At 35.2% G+C, this 23,300-nt stretch overlaps 2 protein-coding genes across 2 annotated transcripts; one reads left to right on the forward strand and one right to left on the reverse strand.

The window, feature by feature from the left end:
* Positions 1–972: 972 nt before the first annotated feature.
* LOC129746690 (uncharacterized) lies at positions 973–3,255 on the reverse strand. Its single transcript, XM_055740539.1, has 2 exons — positions 2,888–3,255; positions 973–2,351 (listed from the first exon to the last, which is right to left on the reverse strand). Exons 1-2 carry the CDS (start codon positions 3,156–3,158, stop codon positions 1,057–1,059), a joined length of 1,566 nt encoding a protein of 521 aa, XP_055596514.1. The 5' UTR covers positions 3,159–3,255; the 3' UTR covers positions 973–1,056.
* Positions 3,256–21,799: 18,544 nt separating this feature from the next.
* Positions 21,800–22,400, forward strand: LOC129744152 (uncharacterized). Its single transcript, XM_055736552.1, has 2 exons — positions 21,800–21,877; positions 21,941–22,400. Exons 1-2 carry the CDS (start codon positions 21,809–21,811, stop codon positions 22,220–22,222), a joined length of 351 nt encoding a protein of 116 aa, XP_055592527.1. The 5' UTR covers positions 21,800–21,808; the 3' UTR covers positions 22,223–22,400.
* The last annotated feature ends 900 nt before the right edge of the window (positions 22,401–23,300 follow it).

Consider the following 23,300-nt stretch of genomic DNA (forward strand, 5'->3'; position numbering starts at 1 on the left):
TAAAATTTAGTATGGACTACGAAATTCCTCTAGGTTAGTTGAATGAATATTAAAACTGATGTTTTATAGTAAATTTGCATATATATCGAGCAAACATTGCTTGATTTTCTTTGTATAAATACTTTAAAATTTCCATTTTTGATCCAAATAGCATTCCACTCAAAGCGATCGTATTCAAAATATAGCAAAAACTAGCAGCTGATTCAAAAATGTGTTTTTTTTTAGGCTTGCATCTATCCAACGGTATATAATTTAAAACGGCGATCGGCAGTGCGAGCTATATATTTGCCTCCGAAAAATAGACAGAGTAAATCGAACTTTTTTACTTCAAATTTTGTGTTCTAAACTAAGTAAAACATTATTAGTTCATGGTATTGATGTTGTTTTTCATCTCAAAAGTATAAAATAGATTAGAATATATCACTTCGGTGTAGACAATTATGAATTTTCAAGATTAAGATGCCTTTTTTAATTGTTTGGAGTAAAGGGTAATAATTTCTATTTTTTTTATTTTTGTGTTTCAGTTGTCGTTCTTGTTTGTTCGATTGAAGGTGTACAAAAAGTCCTAGAAAATATTTAATTACATCAAAACATTCCTTGAATATTGGAGATTCGAATCCTTCATACCAAATTTGGTTGTCAAAGACTGAAAAAATTGACATTTTTCCAGCTTTTTGGGGATTTGAACCTCTGTGCGACGAATTGATCATGGAGACAGAAAAAGAAACCCAAAGGGAAGAAAATTAAAAAAAAGGCCATGACTTTTACTTGAATCAAATAACTACAATTTTAATTTGTACGGAAAATTGCTGTGACTTTGTGATTTTTTATAAGATAAAAACCAATTCTCATGCCTACAGAATATTCTAAAAATAATTTCATTCGAATCGATTGGGACATTTCGGAGGAGTAGTGCGACTAACTACAATATTATTTAATAGAAGATGCAGATTACCAATACAAAATTTCAATGTTTTATTATTTTCATAATTTTTATTTTTCAAATAACTTTTGTCAAAACGAGAAATCGCAGTATCTTCAATTATTCAACTTAAATTATTCAGTCATCTTTTGGAGTTTAGAAGGTGTTGCGCTGCGACTACAGTCATGTGACCAACTTTTCGACGAAATGTTTGTTTCTGGGAAAGAGCAGGAGCAATTAGAGCATTTCCATATTTTTCTTCCACATTGTCGGTGTTCTTCGATGCTCAGATGACCAATTTCCGATTCAAATGTCACATCACAATCCTCACAACCATAACTAATACAAGTTTTCAGTTTATCAACGAATCTCAGATACGCATTTTCGTCTCCCTTGCCTGTCAAGTGCTCTAAGATTGGCTTGAAATATGCTTCAATTCTTTCTGTTGCTGCCGAATCAACATCAATGGCACTTAAAATCTGAATATTCAGCTCGGGATTTATTATCTCTTTGACATACATTGGAACTTTTGGCTCATCTTGTTCAGGTTTGATGTGATGATTAAGAGTACGATAATATTTGAAGCGTGATAAATACCGCGCATATACAACATTTAATTCTCTCATATCGTAGTCTGTAAGTTCATGGCGAATTTGTTTAAGAAGCATAATTAATATTAATTTTTGCTTTGGTTCCATCATAAAATCGTACAATTCCAATAGTTCAATCAAAATATACAGATACTCTAAGGTGATATGTTGTCCAATATTGGCGGTTTTAAGACGGTATGGTTTATCAACTTTTTGAAACATTTCTACTCCACTAGCTTTAGCTGGGCCCTTGGAGGTCAATTCTTTCCTACTGACTATAAACATTTCAGAGTTTGATAAAATTTCGCGACAAACTTCGAAGAAGGGTAGAGAGAGTGTTATTTTGATTCCTGGGATGAACAATAGATCTTCAAAATTGTCCCGTTCAACTTGTTCTCTTTTTACGGGAAGAAGACAAGCGTTAAGGGTATTAGATTCTATCTCGAAATATAAAGATTCAATACGTTTTCGGTCAATTGGCACTTCTAAAGATCCATGTGCTTCGTACTGTAAGAACGGCATGATTGTTCTCAGAGCTATGGTTCCTTGCACTTCACCACATGGTGGCTTTTCATTAATTATCTCCAACAAAGCGTTACGATTTTGTCTCAGAGTTTCTACTAGATTGAAGCGAGATTTGAGACCATCAGTAGCAAAAAAGGTCGTTATCGTATCTACTACAAATTGAAACGCTTTTTGGAGTGCAGCCGTTTTGATAGTCAGCGGTACTTGAATTTGTAAGTCGTGCTGGATAATTGGCAGGAGAAACTTCGAAAATTTATCTACTTTTCCGTTGATTTTGACTTGTTCGAAAATAGCGTAAATATTCTTTATGGAATCTGAAAAACACAGAAAAAATTTATAAGAAAAACGATGACTTTTATTTATGATTTTCAAAACAGTGCATATAAGTATTCTTAACTACCGTGCGAGATCCAAAGGCCGCGCAGTAGCAGTGGCCCACATTTTCATTTTTGATCATGATTTTCACCGGAAATTAAAAAAAAACAACGTCTTCTGATTTCTTCGCTACACATAGTTTTTTTTTAGAAAATTTCACAAAGGTACATTTTCCTCTTAAAATACGTCATTTATAGTACTATTCATTGCTTATATATTCAAAACTGAACAAAAACTGAAATTTTTTATAGCACAAAGAATATCCTTCACTCCTTAAATACGTAGCCATAGGGTCTCCCACGATATAGACATTTTAACTACATTTTTCAACTTTGTTGCAAACTCCGTTTAAATTATTATTATGTTTTCATTATTCTATTTTTCCTATTAGACGTTTCCTTATAAAAAAAACAAACGCATAACAAAACAACAAGATCCAGGGAATTACGAGAAAATTTAGTTGAAAACTACTTACTTAACCCAGGTAAACTTTTGTGGGGAAGAACATCGGTCTTCAACTTCAGCCGTACGCCAGTTTTTTCCGTAGAAGATTCTCCGTCGAAATCCCCAGGTATGTCAAAATGCCTGGTGCAGCAATAAAGTGTGCCCTTCTGGTTGGCTATTCCCATAGCGTCACACCAATCGATCCGACGGTTTATGTTTAGAGGCACTTTGAGGAAAAATAAGTACGGACACTGGTCCGAGTTGGCAGAACATTTGTCTACCGCACAGGATTTGATTTCCATTGATTGGCTTTAAAAATTATTTTCACAAAAAAACTCTCCTTTTTACTCAAGCCGTTCGTTCTTGAGGGGCTCAGTGACGAAACTAAACAAGAAATCAAAACAAAAATCTGAATCAAAAAGAACACACAAAAAGAGACAAAAAGTAGGTATAAATATTAGCTTCGTTCAATATGCGATGGAAGCGGTGCCGAATTTGGGTGATGGTTTTCCACAAGTGCAAGTGGGATGCAGCTAAAATTTCACCCAACTTTTATGAAGAGATTAACCACCGTAATTTTTGTTTTGTTACTTTGATTTATCGGCCTAGCGGTGAAAAGTGATGTCCTTTTTAGTAGGGACATCTAAAGATTAGGAAATTTTTATATAGATGGATAGAAGGTTAGAAGAAATGAAAGATGGTGAAAATGAGCGGGTAGAATTTGTCTAGAAGCATTACCATCACATACCAAATTTTTGTTCCTCACGAGCCTACTACTATGAAGTGGTAGATACAGATACACGCAGCGAAAAGGTTTTTTATTTCAAAGGAAAGTGCCACAAAAACAAAGGATTTTTTCCTTTGGTTTTGGGACAAATAAAAATTCTTTTGGTTCAAAAGCATTTTCCTTTGTTTCAAAGAATTTTTCTTTTGAAAAATCTTTGAATCAAAATCTTAATACTTTGAAACAAAAAACAGTTTCATTTGATACAAAGTTGTTTTCGTTCGCCACAATGTTATTTAGATTTAGATTTAAAAAGATTGGTTCATTGAACCATTTTCCATTTATTCCAATTGGAGGACATATTTCCTGTTGTTTTGAAATTCCTATTAGGAATTTCAAAAAATAAAAAGAAAGAAGTTTATATGTTAAATTTATTTTTATTTACAACAGATGAAACACTTGGCCACAAACTAGTTCACTATAATCGATCCGGTCCACCGCTGGATTTGGAGCGGTGTCATCGTGCGCAGCTTTCATCTCGGTTGAGGCATCCACGGAAACCATCGTTCGGCTCTGATTCTGTAAAAACGCAATCACTTATAGAAAATCTTCGATATTCACTCTTTAATTAACATACTTACCATACTTCATCCTGAATCCTTCTAATATAGCTAACTCTGAACTACATTTTCACACGACCAGCCAAACTTGATTCGATTTTTCGGTTTTGTATTCTTCTTGCAAGGCAAATCAAAATATCTTTTGAATCAAAGGCTGAAGTTTTTATTTAAAGGAATCATTTCTTCAAGTTAAAAACATTTTCCTTTGGTTCAAAAAAAGTTGACTTTGTTTTAAAAGAAATAAGCTCAATTAACATTAATTTAGAATCAAAGTATTTGCTTAAATTCAAAATCCAAAAATATTTAGTTAAAAGAATTAATTCTTTGTTTCAAAAAATATTTTTTTGAATCAAAAACAAAAGTTTTTGGTTCAAATAAAACAGGAGTTAGATTCAAAAAAATGAATGTTTTGAAACAAAATCATTTTTGTTTTGGTTCAAAAGCCTAGTTTTCTCTGCGTGTAGAGTTGCATCTACCACCACACATTAGTAGGCTTAGCGTGGTCCGCCCCACAAGTGAGAACTTGTAGTTCGTCCGCACTACAAGTTCTCACTTGTGGGGCGGACCACGCTAAGCCTACTAATGTGTGGTGGTAGATGCAACTCTATCTGTATCTACCACTTCATAGTAGTAGGCTCGTGAGGAACAAAAATTTGGTATGTGATGGTAATGCTTCTAGACAAATTCTACCCGCTCATTTTCACCATCTTTCATTTCTTCTAACCTTCTATCCATCTATATAAAAATTTCCTAATCTTTAGATGTCCCTACTAAAAAGGACATCACTTTTCACCGCTAGGCCGATAAATCAAAGTAACATTTCACCCAACTTTTGACAGATCTTCACGGGTTTTTCTTAAGGAAGGAAAGAATAACTTTAAAAATCGGTTTCAACTAAAGCCCTAAAATAAAAGTGCGGCAGACTGTCACCGCGAAGTTCCAATCGAACTGTCAAAAATCGTTCCAATCCAGCATAACCATTTTACTGTAGGGCTATACGTGATACGAGAAGCCTGAAAATGCTACCTTTCGACTATTGTAAAATAGTTAAATATATATGTTTACACTGAACCTCGAAAATACCCAAACTTGAGAACTTTCCCCGCCAACCCGAATGAAACTCCCTCCCTACAGGTTTGGCTATTGGTGGCATAGCTCAAAGTTAAGTTCTTGAAGGAGAACTCATCCCCCAAAATCTGATACCACAATAAAATGGAAATCAAAATAAAAAAAATATCGCCAGGTTCAGGAATCACACCCATACCTGCAATGGCTTTGCGATTACCATCTCAGGATGCTAACCGCTCGACCACCGAAGAGTTGTTGTGAGAGGCAGCTATATTATCGTATATGTGAGACTTTCTGCGAATGAAGCGGGAATAAAAGTTATCCCCCAAAACAAACAGTTCTTCGCTTTGAACTTGTTAGACTCCGAAAGATCCCACTTCCCTGCGCTAGCTCAACAGGGGAATAAACTGGATGGTTCTCGAGGAGGAATCACAACAACAGAAACATTTAGGTTTATGGGCGGACTTCTAACCAAAAACAATACGACATGATATTTACAAAAACGATTAAACTTAATGTTTGATTTACGGAATGCACTCAATTAACGTCACTACAATTTGGATGTTAGGGACCATACAATAATTGGGGGTGGATTGATAATTTAGCACTTTGTGCTTTCAAAAAGTGATTATAATCGTAATTAAATTTAAGTAATTTATTTTTATATGGGGTTTTGTACTTGCGCTTTTTTTTTACTGTTCTGGATCTCGTTGCGGCCGTTACTGCGATGGTCGACTCGTTGGGGGACACCTTTTGGGAACCACGGAACGGGATTCGGGAACAGGACTGCCGTAGCTGGTATTGGAAAGAATATTCCGGCGACAACTCGGCCTTTTGGGCGTAGGCCTTGTTTCTTAGTAGGTCCGGGGAGTGGTAATGGTGCACTTTAAGTTCCACGCGAGTGACTCACCAATCGAGAGGGCACTAACGAAAGCGGTCGGCGAATGGACTCCCAGGCGTGCCTCCACCAGGCCTCACCACTGCTACCGTGCCTCAAGGGGGTTGTAGCGTAAAGGGCACTTTAACACAGCACGACCTTTTGCACTCGCGGAACACCGGTGACTTTTTCTGGGCAATGGTGATATCGGCACTGGGAAGAACAAATGTCCTGGGAATCACTACACTCGGCCACACTCGACCGACCAGCTAGGAATTAACTGCGTGTAGTCGTCTAGCTGGTCGTTGTTTTTTTTTACAAATTAACGGAAGGGGGTCTGTGCCACCCAATTTCGTCGGAAACGTCGCTGTCGCTATTCTCACTCCACCCGGACCGGAACTATCATTTGATAGAATAAGCCACGAGCTGCGGGCGCAGCGCTTATTTATAATTTTTTTCTCTATGTCTCCCTTTCCTTGTTACTTCCCGTGGATGGTGTTGTTGTCCCCTTCGTTGAACATCAGGCACACGAACGCTTCACAACTATTTACAAAACATGGCTGGTGTCGGACTTACAAACGGTTATAGGTACATCTATATATATCTTGTGCATTCCAAACAAATTTCCTAACAAGTTTTAATGTACAGCAAAATTACAACAACAAAAAACTAAGTAAATGTAATAAAAAATATTTAACGAAAATGTACAAAAAAAAAACAAAATAAATAAATAAATAAATAAATAAATAAATAAATAAATAAATAAATAAATTAATAATTGCTAAACAAAACAAACGCGAATTGACACCAGCCTTATGCTGCTAAAAACAGGAAAAGATATCACTCAAACATAAAATCACAGAGTCTGACATCTTGTCCTATTTTTAGACATTTAATAACAATAAAAGAAGTACAATATTTACAGAATAACATCCAAATTGGCCCAAAAACCAAGATGTTATTGTAACCCATCAAATGGATGGTTACAAACTTACCCCCCAAACCTAAATCTGCCACGATGGAGGTAACAGAATCAGATGCGCTTACAACAAAAACCCCCCAAAAAAAACAGTTCTTCGCTTGAAGGACAAGTTTGGCTTATAGAGTATTTCCTGAGACAGATTGTGGTAGGGTAGCTTTTTGTTTTTGTTTTGAAAAATGTAAACACCAACTGGTCGCCATTTTGATCTTTGATGATAAGCACTGTTCAATGCTTTCTTTTAAAAACTTCTTTAATTAAAAGCATCAACATACCTTCATGTCTCAACTTGTTATGAGTTTACAAATCATTAAATAAAGAATTTATATTCTCCTCACCAAGGTGCGCTTGCAAAACCACTACAATTGCATTGCCAATTTTATTTCGTTACTATCTGGTCATTGAACATGCGTAATGTTGTTGTTATGTTTACCCTACCACGATATGCCGAGAAATGTAAACATGAGAAATCAGCTGTTCGTCTGACAAGTGGGGAAATGCCTTATTGGCAAGCTGTGATTTTTTCACAAACTTAAGTTGTCAATCTTGAACTTAGGTTTGGCGGGTGGCAGTTCTCAAGTTTGGGTATTTTCGATTTTCAGTGTAATTGGAACAACTTTTGACAGTTCGATTGGAATTCCGCGGTGGCAGTTTGCCGCACTTTTATTTTGGGGCTTCAGTTTCAACTGGGTTTCTGTCAACTGGTAGATGTTCAACGAGCCAATGTTTTGGTCGAAACTAGTCAGGTCGCTGTTCAATGGAGCAAGTAGAAAATACTAATGGCAGAAGGAGCGCTCGCTTAAGCGACGGAACTTGTTGGAATACTCGTTTGATTCCGTTTCACGCACACTTTTCGGAATATTGTCCGGATTAGCCGGCGGCGGTGTTGAGCTTATGCTCCACATCAAGAATTGGAATCAAAATGTTGTTCTATCCAAAGCGTTATTGAACTCCTCAAATAATTCAATGCAAAATAGCATTCTTCAAGTTAAGTAGTGTTGCAAAACGTTTTTAAACGGAATTAGTTCACAGTAACTGATAAGCTAACGTAAAGTTAATAAAGTACAAAAATAATTAAAAATCAAGGAATGTTAACCCATTTTTCTGATAAGCTAACGTAAAGTTAATAAAGTACAAAAATAATTAAAAATCAAGGAATGTTAACCCATTTTTCTCCTCTGCTAGATATTTTTTTCTTTTTTGATGGCACACGACATCTTCATGTCAATCACTTAACTTGAAAGTTGCATACAACATTACATTAATACAAAAAGAGTCATGGACGCATGAGTTAAAGCGCTCAATTTTCTACTGTGGTGAATAGACGTACTATACTACTGTTCCACTGCGCCATCTCTTCGGAGATATTTTCGTTCCTCTATAGCTGGTGCTGTCTGCTAAAGCGATGAATCCATATTCCACCGTACTTGTACTTGTCGAAATGATTATTTTTCGCGTTTGCGTGAACCTCAGACAGGTCCATTGCTACAATAAACATGCTTTGCAACAAACAAAAGTGATATATCAGAACCGAAATTTGTCAAATTCAATTCCTTCATCAGTGGAAAGCCATTTTTGCGTTCGAATTTATCAGTATCGATAGGAATAATCTTAGGAATACACTTAGTTGAATACAAAAACAAAACATTCTCAAAAACGGAAACAGATTGGAAAATTTCAAACAAATTGTTCTAAGTTTCATTTTACGTTGCAAAGAAGGCTAACCCTACGCGCGGGCTGTTTCAAAGCATCTACAAAACAATACGTGAGGTCAATCCATGAATGAGATCCGAAGAGTCAATGGGATCAATTTCGATTCATGCACAGAATAATATCCACTGGACACGTTGTTGAGCTGACCGGAATGGACCGGGTGCAAAGGACAAACAAAAACTGATGCGTAGGTGGCAAAAACCGGTCAATTGCTTATGGGCATTATTATTGGTGACGACACATAGGGATATAATAGCTTGCGATATCTGTCTGAGGGGTCTAGTTCCATACACATTCTGGCATCGATGAAAGAACCGTTTAGCGGTTACCGGATATGGTTATTGTCCTGTTTCATTATGTTTCGTCGTATTAATTGCTCCCAAATTAATATGTTTGTCACTTTTGTGGTTTGCTTGTGTAAATGGTAAATTTTGAGGGCAGATGTCTGTTATTATTGCTAATAAACTGGAGAAAACAATATAGGTGTGGCAAACGGAATGGTTTCTACAAAAAATATATGTTTAGATTGGATTTTTTTTAACATGTGCTTTGATATATGATTCGAAGCAACGGTAGTTAGATTCTAATCTTTTATAATTCATCCATTTTGGATCCAAGATTTCAGATATCGGATTCAGAATTTAGATTTCAAATTTCAGGTTTCAGGTTTATAATTTCAGATCTAAAATTCCAGATTTAGTTTTTCTGATTTCACATTTCATATCCCAGATTTACATTTTTTAGGTGTTATTTTTGACACTTTACCAGCATTATGGCATTCGTGTCTAATTTAAGTTTAGGGGAGAATGAGGATACTCGATTTTTTGGGATGCTTGATTCCTTCGCTATATCTCTAAAACGGAATGTGTTACAAATATCAAATGATCTAGATAAATGTGACAAATAGAACAATACAAAAATTCTGTTATCGCAACAACTTAAAAAAAATATGTTCGAGTTATTGAACTTTGTTTGAAAAAAATAACGAAATGTGATTTTAAGATATTTGTTTATAACTTTAAAATGTTTCCCACATGGAAAAATAAAAACAAAAATATTTTTTCCAATATGTCAATCGTTAAAATATAATATGAACTTCATAATGCCATATTGTCAAAGCAATAGCAAACTCTCAATTTTTAAGAGAAAGTTTTTCAAAATGTATGTTAGGCTGGAACAAATATCAATTTCTTCTTTTGTCACCCCCCCCCCCCCTTCGAAATTTTCAAAATCCCGAAGGGGGGAATAAACAAAGTTTGAAGTTTGTATTCTTGATTTTAATGAATTTTTCGATAAAAAAAATACTTGATTCACAGGTTTTATGCAATAATACCGCATGCAATTTGGTTGTATACAAGCTTTCGTGCAATTTGTTCCAATTTATTTGTTTTTCGCATTATTTTTTATTGTCCCCCCCCTCGCGATATTCTAACTCCGAGTGACAAAAGAAGGATTTGAAATTTGTTCCGGCCTTATTGATCCCCAAAGTCCAAAAAGATATATTTTTCTTTTGAATGGATCGAGATCATTGGTTATCACGATAATACTATTTGTCCAATAACTAATGTTTATCCAACATTTACCTATTAAATTATGTTAAAAAGGACCCAAAATACAGTAGAGGAGAGTGGGGTAACGTGGGCCATTGGGGAAACGTGGGCCACTTTTAATATCTCAGCTGTGTGTTGAGATAAAAATCCCAATGCAACTGTGATCGTCGTCGCTTTGCGTAAGCATTAGACTGCCCCGAATGACCCGACTTTTGAAAAAGTTATACGCTGCAGGCTAAAATTGATCCTGGGCCTAGTACAACATCTCATGCCAAATTTGACCAGATCGGATCACGGGAAGGGGTCGCTCAACGAGCCTGAAGTTTGTATGGGAATTTGAGACATTTTGTTCGAGAGGAAATGAAAACCCAGTTTTTCGTCAATAACTTTTGTCTCCTTCGACCGATTTCTTTCAAAAACGGGTTTTCTTAAAGCCTAAACTATGACAAATATTTCATCCGAAGGTTTCATTTCAATAAAAGTTAAGATAAAAAAGTTATTAAGCTTCAAAATCTGGCTACCTTTTTTAAGGGTGATTCACTGTTTTAATGAGGCGACTAAATTTCCGACCAGGACACTCAAAGTGAAATGCATGCCGTTTTGTCAAATAATGACCTATTTTAACCATTGTTGTTGTGCTCGATTGCAATTTTTGATGTTTTTCTAATATTTGAGTTTGGATGACGTATATTTTTTGAAATTTTTTGCTGAGTACCCCTAAATTTATGCAGCATCTATATTTCCATTTTTGATGTAAAATTTTATTCGTACATAACAAAAAAAAAATGGAAATAGTGATAGCATACGCTTTAATTAGTTTTTAATCTATATTTTATATGAAAAGCAATTTCAGTGGGTTTGTTTGTTTGTTTGTCCTCTATCAGCAGTCTTAAGAGCTAGTGAGCTGAAATTTGGCATGAGTGCTAATTAGGACCAGGAATTATGAAAAATGTATTGCTTTTAAAAATTAGGAGTTTTCATACAATCAAAAACTTATAATAAACTTTTAAAAAATATTAAAATTACGTGAGATAAAATTTTAGGAATTGAGAATCGTTTTGCATTAATGTTAATACTTCTATGAGCTCTGAGGGCCTCAAATTCATTTTCAACTTCATTCATGATTTTTTGTATTAAAAAAATTAATCCTCTTAAAACTTAAAGAATCAAAAGCAAACATTTTGAAATAATGCCTCGAGCTTGTAACACTCCAGTACCAAATATTTGTGCTCGACCATCAATATTTGTAAAACTTTATCCGCTTAAATTTTCCACGCTCTTTCGTGAAGATGACTTTATCTGGAAGCAGAGCTCCTGCTACTCACCTTTGGGAAGTCTTTTTCGGTGTATTAGCTCCCAAAAACTCATAAATTAACACATTTCCATACATCGGAGTTGGTAAACCGAAACAGAGTCTGGTGCTGTGTGTGACAAATTGCTAGGTTGAAGTATTTTATTCATAGACCTCTCCTTCCAGTGTTGAGAATAAAGCAAATAGCTAGCATGAAGCCTCACCAAAGCCATTACAAATTTCCTCTCCTTCGCAAAAGATGCCACCGAAAGGAAGAAATGACGAAAAAATATGCGCCCTGGGAGAAATATGCTACCTACAGCTTGGAAGCTAAACTAAATAGTGGAACGAAAAGGGAGGGAAAAATACTCGGAAAGGATCAAAGTTTGTTCCCTGCCTTCCGATGAAGAGCGCACCAATACTTTGGGCTTTGGAAAAATGCAAATCCTGCTAAATGGCTTCACGCTATAACGTGTTGTCATAAACATCGACTTAGAACAGCGGGAGTTTCTGGGCCCTGCCACAAACCACATTCACCGCTACCGATGCTGCAGGATTTCCAAAAATTCATCTTCGATGTGGCATTTCGACAGGGTTAACCTGCTGATAGACATGTCAGCCAAGGGCCAGCAAATCAACTGGAAGACATTTCTGTTAAGTTAGAAACAAACAACCCAGAGAACGAAAATGGAAGAAAGCAGAAAGGGAAGACGCAGACGAAGGAGAAAAGAGTAACATGAAGAAAAATGGAAAAAGGAAACGGAAAACAAGAAAAGGAAATAGAAGGAAGCCGAAGTAAAATAGAACTTTCAATTTAGCTTTAGAGTGGATTTAAGGTCTTCATCTAATGATTGACTAATAATGCAAAGCATATTTGAATGCTGATTTCGATATAAAAGAACTGCAAAAGTTGCACAAACAAAGATGATTTAATATCGCCCTCATTTATGCAATTTACTAGAGGTTCATACCTTTATCATTGATACAATAATGATTATATTGATTTTTGTCGAAAACTCTTGGCTTGTGAGACATATGATACATAAGATTCGGTTGATTCAAAATTGTAATGACTCATTCCAGCGTTGTGTTACATCCAGTGCTGATAAATATCGCTCATGGCCGTCCGACCTTAACAAAGTAATCTACAGGGTGTTCAATAAGTTCGAATATACTTTTTAACCAAATGGTGTCGTAAAGCCATAGCATATACATCTAACTTTTTGTTAGAGTTATTTTGTGCTATCATCAGAAAGAACTATTCCTGGTGTCGAAGAATTAATTTTCAATTAGTGTTCGTTTTTCATCAGCCTTTTCACATCAAAAGTACAGGTAAAGACGAAAAATCCAATTGATTGACCAAAATAAATAGTTTACAGGTCATCTTTTATGTCTCCATTGCTCCAATTCTCATAATCATTGATGTTGTCGAGAACAAACATGTACAGAATTCCTAAACTTGTCTCATATAAAATCTATTTTTTCGTGTTATGTGTGAAATGTCGAAAGAGTAGTTACGTGCTAGCTGATTTTCATCAAAAAGCCTATAAACGTGATAGAGGATAGAACTATTCCACATCATAAATAGACGAAAACCATTAAATATGTGCTTGTGTAACTTCGTTTTAAGTTTACATTGGTAATTAATGGATTTTTTTTGCTAATTTTGCATGTTTATTTTTATTGACCATTTTACACAGGAATAATACAGCTTTTTGGAAATTTTGGCTCAAAATGAAAGATGCCTTGCCCTTCAAATATAGCTCTCTTGGATTGGTAAGTTATATCTCACATGTTGTCGAGATTAAACAAATACAGGAAACCTATTTTGACTCTATATAAAAATCGTCAGCATTCTTATGTGGAACGAAATTTCAACAACAGATAAGCGTGCGCGTAACGGTGGACTTGACAAACCGCTGAAGTTCATATAGTTGGTTTAAGGTAAATTTTTTTTTCAAAACAAAAGGTGTGATTGGCCATTATTAAATTACCTTTCCATTTGAGTAAAAAATATATTCTGTTCAGTTGATTTTAAATTATCGTTATATTAAATTGTATTCGAACTTATTGAACACACTGTATATGAATATCATCTCTTTGAAAATCCTGTCATTAAGCGATGCGATCATCATGTTGCTGACAGGAATTAATAATGCCAACCCAGTTTGGTCGCGTTTGTTTTATTTTTCAAAAAATCTCGTAATTGCATGGACAGCATGCATCGACAGCAAACAGTAGGGGAGAATGAGGATACTTGATCCCTGGGGATACTTGATTCCTTAGCTATATCTCGAAACTGGAATGTCTAACATAGATAAAATGTTCTAGAGAAATGTGCCAAAATGGACAAAATAACAATGCTTGTCGTTTAAAAAATTTAAACAAAATAATTGTTTTAGTAATTGAACTTTGTTTGAAAAATTTCACAAAATGTTACTTGAAATGTTCCTTACATGGGAAAATTATGAAAAAAAATTTGTTCCAATGTATCAATCGTTCGAGCGTTAAATGAACTTCATAATGCCATATTTTCAAAGCAATGGAAAACTTTCAACTTTTTTCAGAAAAAGTTTTCTAAAATGTTGATTATGGGTACAATTGATCCCCTAGATTTGGGTACAATTGATCCCCCTTCCAAAAGGCATATTCTTCTTCTGAATTGATCGTTATGATTGCTGATTACGAAAATACTAATATTTATCCAAAACCTAATTTTTATCGAACAATTGTCTGAAGTGAAGAGCAAAAATAATTAATTTTCTCTTAATTATAAAAAAATAGCGCCTTTCAGTATGCAATGTTATTAGCGTTGAGACAAAGTTATAGAATTTTCTTCTTATGTCTGCTATAAATTGTGAAATAAGAACAAACATGACCAAAATAGTCAATTAACATTCTATCTTGGGGTTTTGTTTGATTTTTATACAAGGATTAGGGCTTCCTGAATAAAAGATCAAGTCTCCTTCAATAGGGGATCAAGTCTCCCCTAACTTTAGAAAAATCGCATTTTTTTTTACTCCCACGAAAATGCTTCTAGTTCATCAACGGGTTCAAGTATCGTTCTAATTTTTGGACTTTGGGTAAACGTCAGTTTTTGTCATTCAAGAAGGTATTATCCAGCAACTCGGATTATTAGGAGATCGCTGATAATGTTCCGATTGTCACTGAGCTCTTCCCCAGTTTGCGCGTTCTCTCAGAAATCGATAGAGCATGCTAAAAATTGAGAGTTGAGTCACCGAACTTAGAATAAAACGGTTAATTTCGGCGACACTCCAAGAACGCATATATTCTCATTCGGTATGTCTTGCCGAAATACCTAGTAGAGGCAACGAATACGAATGCGTACATGCGAAATCATTTTGAATCGTACATTCGTACGGTGTACTCGCATATTATCCACGTGTTTTTTTATATGCGTGCTTTCAATCGTAGCAGTCGACTTCTCAGATAGGCGAACACGCATCTCGAAGGGAAACGTACAAACATGATTCGGATTGTTTTGGTGTGTTTCTCTAGAGGGCGTGTCTTAGATGATTTCGTGGCACTCACCCAAGACACGCGTATGGTGTGTTCCTCTCTGTCGATTAGATGATGCAAAATCGCCAGAGAGATCGTTACGATCCCTCTGTCCATGTGAGTTACCTCTCTGCCGATCCATGTTTACTGGGGATCAGAGCTTCAACCACTTCCGTCGATATACCAGGTCTTCTAAAATGAAAGTCTTCCGCCACCGTTTATTCCGGAAGAGTTCCAATATGGATCGGCACTTGGCAAATAGTTATCACTGGGTGTGGTGAAGCATTTAAAAAAATCGGGAATGTAATTAGTTCAATTTCAGTTCTTTATTTGGTTCATCGACCAACAAAAAGATCCCCTCATTTTTATTCCGACGATCTTTTTCAAGATTTATTTAAATTCTGAAATATTGAAAGTCGAACTGAATGCCTAAATTCTTTAAATCCATTAAAAAAAATTGTTATGAAAAGTTTAGTCGACATACTAGGTAAATAATTACCCATCATGCTAGCTTGGATGTCACGCATTTAAAAATGTCGCGATATCCAACAATTAGTAACAGTCATATGATACATACATATGTAGCATGACAAGGAAAATTTTGGGAAACTTTTTCAATGATTTTGAAAATAACTCTTAGCTCTTGTTGCGTCACATTAGGCGAGATTTTGATTCAGCGGGTTTTTGAGATAGCGTGTAATGGATAAATTCATTAACAAAAATGTTCGGCCAGTATCGTGAAAAATCTAGAGAAGTTCCATTAAGAGACCCCAAAACAGCTGGAAATCAATTATGCGACTAAAATTCATGTGGTAAAACGTTTTAAATGTCCTAGACGATCTAACAGCTAGCTAAAATCCAAATAGAAGTGAGAATGATATATTCCATGAAGGTATAAAAGTGAGGGGTATGATAAATCGCAAACCTAACCTTTCAAATGGGGGTGTGGTAGAGCAGGTCAATTTTTTTGTCTTATTCGACCATCAGACAAAAAAACAGACCAAACTTCATGTCTTAATGATAAGAAATCTCGTACAGGAAATCAAAACAAATTTTCTAGCGGGCACCTGGCGTATTTTCTGTCAGAAATTTTTTGTTGGCAAGTCTCGCCTGAATGTTCCGGAGAAGATCGAGAAGAAAAAAATCCAAAATAAAAATATATCTAGTACTAAATGTTACTGACGATACCTGTGGAAGATGCAAATCGGTAGGTGGTAAGTAATGCACAAAAAAATGCCTACAAAATCGATCGATTTTTATCATAGCACTTTCAAAGGTTTCTAAAAATGTATACTCTATTTTAGTTGGATCTGGTCATTCTGCAAAAACTGTGGTAGAGTGATAAAAAGTCTTGCAGATGGTAGACAATCTGCCAATTAACCCCCAGCAAACATAACATCGCATTAGAAATGTCAGTTCAACTCGTTAACAATGTTAATGCGAATCGTAATTCCTACACTGCAAAAAATACACATTTAAAGAGTATGTTTTTCCACACATACCATTTTAAAATTGTTCTACACATTAATTTTATATTGTTCAAATAATAATCATTTGCAACACATGCAAAATATATTTATTAAATTTAGCATGTATATGGTAAAAAAATAAAAAGTATGAACAGAAAAAAATAAGCGTGCATCGAAAATTTTCGAATCAAAATGGCGACTGGCAGAGCGACAGAATTCGCGTCGCTTGTTTTAAAAGAATTGCAGCTACCGGAGGAAGCTTTGAAAGTGTTCGGTTAGTGTATAATGATCGATTTGAGATTAAGTTTGTTTGATGCATTTTATTTTTTTCCATTTCAGGAGACCAGTTTGGTGTGAAGCGCCTCGTCGAAGTTTCCCGGTACGAAATTGTTTCGCTTTTCGCCGAGTCCTCCCTCGGTGAGAAAAATAAATTGCTGTGGAATATGGAAGAAATTTTCCGTCGAATAGCGGAGTGGCGACAAAAACAGCCTCAGCTTTTCAAATCAACCAACTTTTTGGATGTGCTAAGGACATTTCGTGATTACAGCGACGAATGCGGGCATCAGTTGGTAAGTTCTCTATTTTAAGGCTGATTCACATAAGAGATAGTGTACGTGTAAAATTCTAAAATTCGTCTAAATCGTAACATAACAACATAAGTTTATAGAATTAACAGGAACGAAATAAGAAATTATTCCCAACTATGTTGTTTTGTTATATTTGTGCGAAATTAGATTGTTCACTGTACAATTACTAAAATATTAAATAGAGTTTTTCGTTTCATTTTAGGTTGATATAGATTTCCGATTATTGAGCGTTGGCCATCCATACGGTTTTCAAAGGTGGAATAACCTTATACCAGCTTTAACAAATTATGTCAACAGGCAGTATAGCGACGAGTTATCGAATAATCTTTTTCATCATTTACGTTTGGAAACATCTAATTCGAGTAAGTATTAGCAAATAAATTCTATCAATTTATATTTATATTTATAAACCCGACAATACTGAATCCGAGCTTAAGCTCAAGTAGTTTTTGCAGAATAGCGACCTTTCAGGTTCTAAATTCTGATGATTCTAATTCAGATTCCGATTTTAGAATCAGATTAAGCTTTTCGATTAAGGTAACATTCAGGCTTCAGATAAAATTAAAGATTTAGATTTCAGACTAAGTATTCAATTTCAAATTCCGATTCCAGAATCAGATTCAGATTTAAATTTCATATTCAGATTCCGATTTCAGAATCAGATTCAGCATTAAGATTCATATTTCAGAATCAGAATTAGGATTCAGGTTAAAATTTCAGATTCAGATTCCGATCTCAGAATCATGCAGATTTAGTATTCAGGTTACAGATACAAATTAAAGATTCAGAATTCGAATCAGAATTCAAATTAAGATTCCGATTTCAAAATATAGATTCAGATACAGAATCAGATTCTGAATTCAGAATCAGCTTTTAGATTCCGATCTCAGAAACAGATTCAGAATTAAGATTCAGATTCAGAATAAAAATTCAGGTTCAAATTTCATTTTCAATTCAAATTCAATTCAGATTCAGATTTTGATTTCAGATTCCGATTTCAAATTCCTATTCCGATTTCAAAATCAGATCTCAAATTCAGAATTAAGATTCAGATTCAAATTTGAAATTCAGATTTCAGACCTCAAATTCGAATTCAGATTCCGATATTATATTCAGATTTCAAATTCAGATTCAGGATTAAGATTCAGATTTCAGATTTATCTTTCACAATCAGATTTAAGATTCAGATTTCGAATTCTTTCAGCTTTATTTTAAATTTCTTGATTTAGTGATTTGATGGAAAAGCCGCCCTAAAAAGGGCTCTGACTCCTACCAATGTTTTGAAATAAAAACTTACTTTGAAAATTGTAAAATTAAATTAAATAGTCAATTTCGTTTTTTACAGATGTTAAAATTTGCTCAATTTTGCTGTTGTTGAACAATGTTTTCAAACCAACAAAAGTAACCAGAGATTTCAAGGCTACAGTTCTCTTTGCGCAAGAAGATATCATACTGTTTGCTTCAACGGACGACGATATTAAGCAGAAAATATCAGAAAAGGAAACAACGTACTGTAAATTAGGATTTCCAGCAACGCCAAAGTTAGTTTTCCGTGGAGAAAATGCCTGGACACTTGCCCGTACATTCGAGTTACACTTCAGGGATATCGTGTATCATCTCGATTCGGTTGCTGGTGTTGTTGACACGTATGTAAAATAGAATTCTGTTTTGGATTGAACTGCTCGCCAGTTTGCAGGCTACTGTGGAATTTTATAAGGTCATATGTGTATGAGATTCACGTTCCGGAACAGTACGACTGTATTGAAACATTGAAAAGTATTTTGGATAGGTCATAATATTTATTTGTACTATTCAAAATTGTCGCCAAGAGTTTACATCATCACTTACTTTTTTCAATCACCTAAAAGAGTTGCATAAAACTCCGAGAACGTTTCGTTACCAATGTTCGTTCAATAACTGTCAACAAGTAGCATCGAACTGGTACACATTCAAATGGCATGCTTTGGCGCATGATACTTCCTACATCAGCAGCAGTATTTTAACCCATAATTATACGCGCAGTCCTGAACAAATCAACTGGAGTCAGCGAATAGACACCTCAGCACCTACCTGTGAAAATTCACCGGATCCAGATAACCATGCGCTGGAGGCAGCTCAACGGTATACATCTTCGATTTTAAATATAGAAGAAGGAGCTGTAGCATTTACGTTAGAATTTCATAGAGAAAATAATTTGTCATGGCCAGACATCCATAAAATCCAACAAAATGTTAGCCGAATGAATAGATTGATTACAGAGAAAATTGAAGCATTGATTTCATCCGTGTCCTGCGCAGCACAAGTTGAATTTGAATTAAAAGGTTATTTGTATAGGATGCAAAATCCCTTCCATCTGATAAGTTCGAATTATCGGTTTTTAGGCGCTTATCGATGAATCTGGTCAGAATGCCAATAACGGTTGTCAGAGAAAAAAATCAGATTATAACATGTGATGAAACATATCTCATCAAAGTCAAAGCTATCTAGTACACACAGATATCGAATTCCAAATAAAATATTTTTTTAATTGTCAGTACTTACAAAAACTATAGAAAACACTAGAATCTTAGAAAACAGCGATAGCATTAAGAATATAATAAGTGGATCTGTTTGGATGAATGTAAAATCAAAATATCCTAACGAAAATTTAATTCCCATATAATTTTTTTCTGATGAGTTCGAAATTAACGATACGCTCAGCTCTTACAAGAAGCATGTTATATCAGGCTGCTACTATTCATTCCCCACTATTCCAAAAGGATTTGTTAGAAATTGCGAAACATATTTCTTGCTTCTGCAATAAAAAAAAACTGACATTAACGAGTTAGGTTTGAACAAGTTATTCGAGCATTTGATAACACTGTTTAAAAAAAATTGAAGAAAATGTAATAATATTTGAAAACGATGGAAAAATAACTAAACTTCGCTTCGTGTTATTTCTTTTGCGAGGAGATAATTTAGGGATGCACAATATGCTGCAAGTAATGACTTTCAATGCGAATTTCTACTGTAGATTCTGTAAGCGGAATAGCTTAGAGTGCCAAGTCGATACTAAGGAACATAAAGAATACTTGCGTACAAAAAGCAGTCCTATAATGAGGATGTAGCTATGAACAAACCTTCCGAAACCGGAATCAAAGGTAATTCTGTTTTAAATAAGTATAAATTAAATATGAAATGTTGTAATAAAACTAATAAAATTGCTATCAAAGATATTTATTTATTTATTTAGTAATTATTCCTTAAAATCCTATGAAAAATAAAAACAAAATGAGCTAAAAGAACCTATATTCACTATTAAATTATATTTTTGGAGCTCATGGGAATTATTTGGCGCTTTTTTTTGCTTAATTTCATAATTTTTATGTTAAACGTATACATTTTATGTGTCACACTTAATTTCCATAAGTGATATTTGTTATATGAGAGACACGTCATTTGTATATGTAAAGCATATTGCAAAAATCTATATAGGCAGACACATAGTCCCAATGTGTCGATTTTTTGCAGTGTACCAAACCAAGTAAATGATCGTAAAAATGGTTAGTTAAAGTCTACCGACTCGTATATGACAAAAGTCCGCCATGTTTGCAAATTTGTCTGAAAACTTGAACTTGTGAGAAAACTAAAGAGACTATAGTAAACAAAGAGGCGCCATCTAATCCCTTTCGAAAAAATGAGCTTGCAACCCTGTTGTAGGGCTGCCTTTAACACTGCTTGGTTTTGCTCGATTGGAACGACACTGACAGAAAATCAAAAATTCCAATGGTGACATTTCGTCTCTTTGTTTACTATAGGCTCGTTAGAGAAAACAACCTTGTTGTTCTCTTTGCGATAAGCAGTGCAACCAGATTTCTAAAAATCAGAGGGTCCATTTGGATAAACTGGCCAATGAGAGAAGCAGCAAATATTGTCGCTGCGCTCTCTCGCATACTGTCAGGATGTGCGGTAAAAGGTGTTGTATATCGTCCAATTAAATGAGTTCTTTTGAAAGTCAAGATCCAGGAAATGATTAATGTCAACAAAAATATCATTGACTTAAAAAAGCGGTAGTTCATAATGTGCAATATAGAGGGCACATATGTTGCCCAAACATGTTGATCAATAAACTTATTCATTAGACGCTATCTCAAATACCACTTGACAGATAGCCACTTAGGTTTGCACATGTAAACATTATCAAAAAAATTAGCAATTTCCATTCATCTGTTAAAAAGTTATCCACAAATGAGAGTGTTGCATTTTTTTAAATACAGTCCTTAGAATGGGTCAAATATATTTAAATGTTTCCAGTTTATGACGTAGGTAGTAATTACACCGAATGACGAATGACGCATGCATCTCTTAACGCTGACCGTTTAGTCATCAATGTTTATTTTTTGTGGGTCCATGTGTGCTTGCTAAAAATCACCGTTCGCTTGGAAGTTTGGAACTAAGCTAGATAATTTTATTTTATCAGTTTTATCCACTACCGTTCTTATCAACGGATAAGCTGTAGATATAAAACTTGCATGAAACACAATGCAGCACAATTCAGTCTCTCGGTTTGAAAAAAATGCTCCAGATAGTCGACTACCTGACTACGTTCATTCAGCCTTCGTCTAAAGCATCGGTTCAGAAAAATGTAAGCTCCGTGATGAGTTATAGTTTTCGACAAAGTAATTCAAAATCCTGTGTTTTTTTTCAGAAATCAAAAACTAGAAGGATGTCTACACCGAACTTGAGGTCTGGCACAACACACAACCAAGGATATCTGAATTACTACCCTAATCAGCCAGCTGTGCAGATACATCGGGTACCCAACTTCCCGCCACACTACGCCTATCAGTACCATCCAGGATGTCCACTTTGCCCCATTGATCCACACTTTTCTCGGTATCCTTACTATCAACATCCTTATCCACATCAGGTACCCATGCCTCCGGTTTATTACCATCCAGATCGATGGCAAATGGCCAATCCCAGATGATTTAGTGTAGTAAATGTGTTGTAGCGTGATTATTATTACTAAATCTCGGCCTAATACTCAATTCGGATGCTTTATTATTGCTCGTTTAGACTTATTGTGGAATTCCTCAACTCTTCCTAAAGTAGAAGAAGTACTACCGCAAACTTCAAACATGGAAACTGAATTTTGGAACTTAAATAAAAATTTAGAACACTTTTTTTTAAGTTTTTTATTTAGATAAACTTAATGTTTTAGATTCAATCATAATATTTCAGCAACATTGAAACCCATTTAAAGTGAATAATAAAGCTAATCATGCGTGGAGAATCTAGTATGGTGGTCTTTGATTAGCAAAAAGTAGACGAGGGTTGGACGCGGAGGAGGGGGTAAAACGCAGCCGAAATTTTGTAAGCTGGCTGTTGACTGGATGCTGGTTGGATGGGATGCCAGGTGCCCTCATTTGTTTGTAAAACACGGACTTTAGGCAATCGTCAGCATATTGCTGAGAAAAAGATTTTGCTTTGATTTTCGCAAATATAATTTATTGAAACGAAACGGCTGAGTTCCGGTCAGTCCCGGTAAACTTGAATCGGCAGAGAGGTAACTCAAATCGCCAGAGAAATCGTTAACGATCTCTCTGGCGATTTTGCATCATTATATCGGTAGAGAGGAACTCACCATATGCGTGTCTCGGGCGTGAGTGCTACGAAATCTGAGTAGAAATGCTTAGCCCGCCCCAAGAGAGCGCGATCCGAATTGTGCTCGTGTGTTCCTATCGTGGTGTGTGTGTTCGGCTCAGTTCTGCCGACGCATGCCGAATGATTTCCGTTACAGTGGTGTTTGATTTGATTAAGGGCATCAAAAACGCAATGTACCAAATTAATGCTTTATTGGATTAATCCTTTCAGAAACCGTTACCCGAATTTTTTTCGTTTGTATGCTTCATACTTTTTTCCCGCAGCCTACAAAAACAGATACGTATATAAAAAACAATTAAATCTATATTTCTTGATGTAATCCGTAGTTTTCAGAAAACTTGGGGCAAGAGTGTTTAATTTAACTTTTTTTTTATACTTCATTCCATTTTCCAAATTAAAAA

Source organism: Uranotaenia lowii, chromosome 2, assembly GCF_029784155.1.
Source record: "Uranotaenia lowii strain MFRU-FL chromosome 2, ASM2978415v1, whole genome shotgun sequence".
Lineage (NCBI taxonomy): Eukaryota > Metazoa > Arthropoda > Insecta > Diptera > Culicidae > Uranotaenia > Uranotaenia lowii.

What these genes read in the sequence shown, in the direction of transcription:
- LOC129744152 (XM_055736552.1), top strand. Translation starts at nt 21,809, where the DNA reads ATGCTCCAGATAGTCGACTACCTGACTACGTTCATTCAGCCTTCGTCT. An exon ending in AAGCATCGGTTCAGAAAAAT is followed by an intron (nt 21,878 to 21,940) that starts GTAAGCTCCGTG and finishes GTTTTTTTTCAG; the next exon opens with AAATCAAAAACTAGAAGGAT.
- LOC129746690 (XM_055740539.1), bottom strand. Translation starts at nt 3,158, where the DNA reads ATGGAAATCAAATCCTGTGCGGTAGACAAATGTTCTGCCAACTCGGAC. An exon ending in CAAAAGTTTACCTGGGTTAA is followed by an intron (nt 2,352 to 2,887) that starts GTAAGTAGTTTT and finishes TGTGTTTTTCAG; the next exon opens with ATTCCATAAAGAATATTTAC.